General features: G+C 34.7%; 1 protein-coding gene across 1 annotated transcript; it reads left to right on the forward strand.

The window, feature by feature from the left end:
* Positions 1–252: 252 nt before the first annotated feature.
* Positions 253–1,473, forward strand: LOC113861793 (RING-H2 finger protein ATL52-like). Its single transcript, XM_027494820.1, has one exon. The coding sequence runs from the start codon at positions 368–370 to the stop codon at positions 1,169–1,171; it is 804 nt and encodes a 267-aa protein (XP_027350621.1). The 5' UTR covers positions 253–367; the 3' UTR covers positions 1,172–1,473.
* Positions 1,474–2,366: the final 893 nt, after the last annotated feature.

A 2,366-nucleotide genomic window follows, 5' to 3' on the forward strand; every position in this document is an offset into this window, starting at 1 on the left:
ATGTTTTTTGATATATCTTTTTAATAATTACTTTATTATTTTATAAGATATTATATAAAAATATTTAAAACGTATATATTTATTAATTAAGATTATTTAAAAGTATAAGAGTTGAAAAATTAAAATTATCCTATTGCAAAAAAATATAAAATATGAGTGTAAAACAATAATAATAAAGAAAATATTAGAGAAGAAAGAGAAGGTGCGTGGAGAATGATAAGGTGAGGCAGCAATTTGGCACCACCTACTTTTGCTTTGCTTTTCAGCTACGCTCCGTGCTTTACTCTCTGGGATGCCCCGTCTCCACTTTCCCTTGTTTGGATGAAAAATTAAAAGCAATTTGAGGAGTGATGATAAATTTAACATAATGGGTTCTGTGGGTAACTCAAATCCGTGGGCACCAAATACTGCTCTGAAGGACTGTTCTCAGGGGATATGCAGCATCTATTGTCCCCAGTGGTGTTACATCATCTACTCCCCTCCCCCTCCTTCAATCACACTTGAAGACGATGACACTGATTCTGGATTTGAATTCTCTCCTCTCATAGTTGCTGTCATAGGAATCCTTGCAAGCACCTTCATTTTGGTCACTTACTATACCATTATCTCAAGGTTCTGCAGACACAGAGGAGGCAGATCCAATGACCCAACTGATCAGGATGATGGCAACACCGAATTCGCCCATGTTCCTTCTTCTTCTAATTCTGGTTTGGATGAAGCTCTCATCAAATCCATCACTGTTTTCAAGTACACCAGAGGTGGTGGGTTGGTGGAGGGTAACGACTGTTCTGTGTGTTTGAGTGAGTTTGAAGAGAATGAGAGCTTAAGATTATTGCCAAAATGCAACCATGCCTTTCATCTCCCTTGTATTGATACTTGGCTCAAATCCCATTCCAGTTGTCCTTTGTGCCGTTCCATTATCTCTTCTTGTCCAAATCCAGCGATGGAACCACCATCAACTGTCAGTATCAATGCCTTGGAATACCAACAAAGGAGTAGTGATGTTGTTGTGATTATTCAGCGCTTGGAATGTCCTCAACAACAAGTTTTGGTTAGTTTTGGTGCTCAAGTTCCACCAAAGTTGCCAGTGGAAGAAGAACAGATAAACAGGCATGACCTTAATTGTAGTGCGAATCAAAGAAGGGTATCTGATATAGGATCATCAACATAGATGAAGCCAACGGGAAAAGTGGGGTGGTGGATATTGGGATGAGATCTGCATCCAAGGGGAGAAGGATCTATATTGACGAAGTATATCCATGGTAAGGGAATGAATTCTATGCTTCCAAATTGATTATATCTTCCAAATCTCTGAAACTTATCAGCTTCTGTAATTAAAAGAAATTCTCGAAGATCAGGATCATGGATTGTGAATTCTACCGAAATTTTAACCCTCGTAATTTGTTCTAGCAATTTGTAAGATCTCTATATCGTGGTGGAATTATTTTGTCAATTAGTTTTTTACTTTGTTTCTTCAATATTAAAATGATCTATTGTGTAGTATGGTACGAAGGAGATTTCACTGGCTAAAATGATACGTAAAGTGAAAAAGCAAGTATATATTTTCTGTTAATTTAAATAATTATCATAAATAATTAACTTCTAAATTAAAGTAAATAAATATTTAATTTAAAATAGTCAAATCCATGTCAAGTGACAAGTAACATGCAAATTAAAATTTCAGTATAACATGCAATAAAATGAGATGGAGAATGAGGGTGAAGAGTTGTCAAATAATAATAGTGGCCATTTGAATTGATCATTTAAAGTGGTTGCTTTTTATTTTATTTTTTCTCAATGATTTGGTACTATTAATGATTTTTCTTCTCAAATAGCACTGCCTAAATGAGTTTATGATGCAATTTGAAATGGTAAAGGCTAAACGGGTGTTATGGTCAGATGGGTAATCATGTGAAGAGCAGGAGATGGTTTCACGGGGCATTTTTCTTTTACCAGATTCACGGCATCTCAACGTCTTTTTATTTCATTATCTTTCAGAATACGGTACTCGCAGAATTTTCGAATCTGTCACCACGTGGGTAAGGCTAGAGGTCATTAGTAGCAGAATGAGTCAACCTCCATTTTCTTTTGGGTAGAAATAAATATATGAACAAATTTCCCCGGGGAAAATGAACTAATATTAATCATTTAAATGAATTGATCATTTAAAGTGGTTGATTTTTTCTCCCTCGATGATTTGGTACTATTAATGTTTTTTCAATATGTTCCACTCTTAGTGAGTCTACCATGACTCTCATTAATTTTTAATATGTTTGGCTCTGATACCAATCAGTTATTTCTTAAAAATTATAGATTTATATACAAAATACTTATTCGAAGTTTTAAACATTTTTGAGAGCCATAAA

Source organism: Abrus precatorius, unplaced genomic scaffold, assembly GCF_003935025.1.
Source record: "Abrus precatorius isolate BTA unplaced genomic scaffold, Abrus_2018 Scaffold3, whole genome shotgun sequence".
Lineage (NCBI taxonomy): Eukaryota > Viridiplantae > Streptophyta > Magnoliopsida > Fabales > Fabaceae > Abrus > Abrus precatorius.

Coding starts and splice junctions, on each gene's coding strand:
- LOC113861793 (XM_027494820.1), top strand. CDS start 368: ATGGGTTCTGTGGGTAACTCAAATCCGTGGGCACCAAATACTGCTCTG.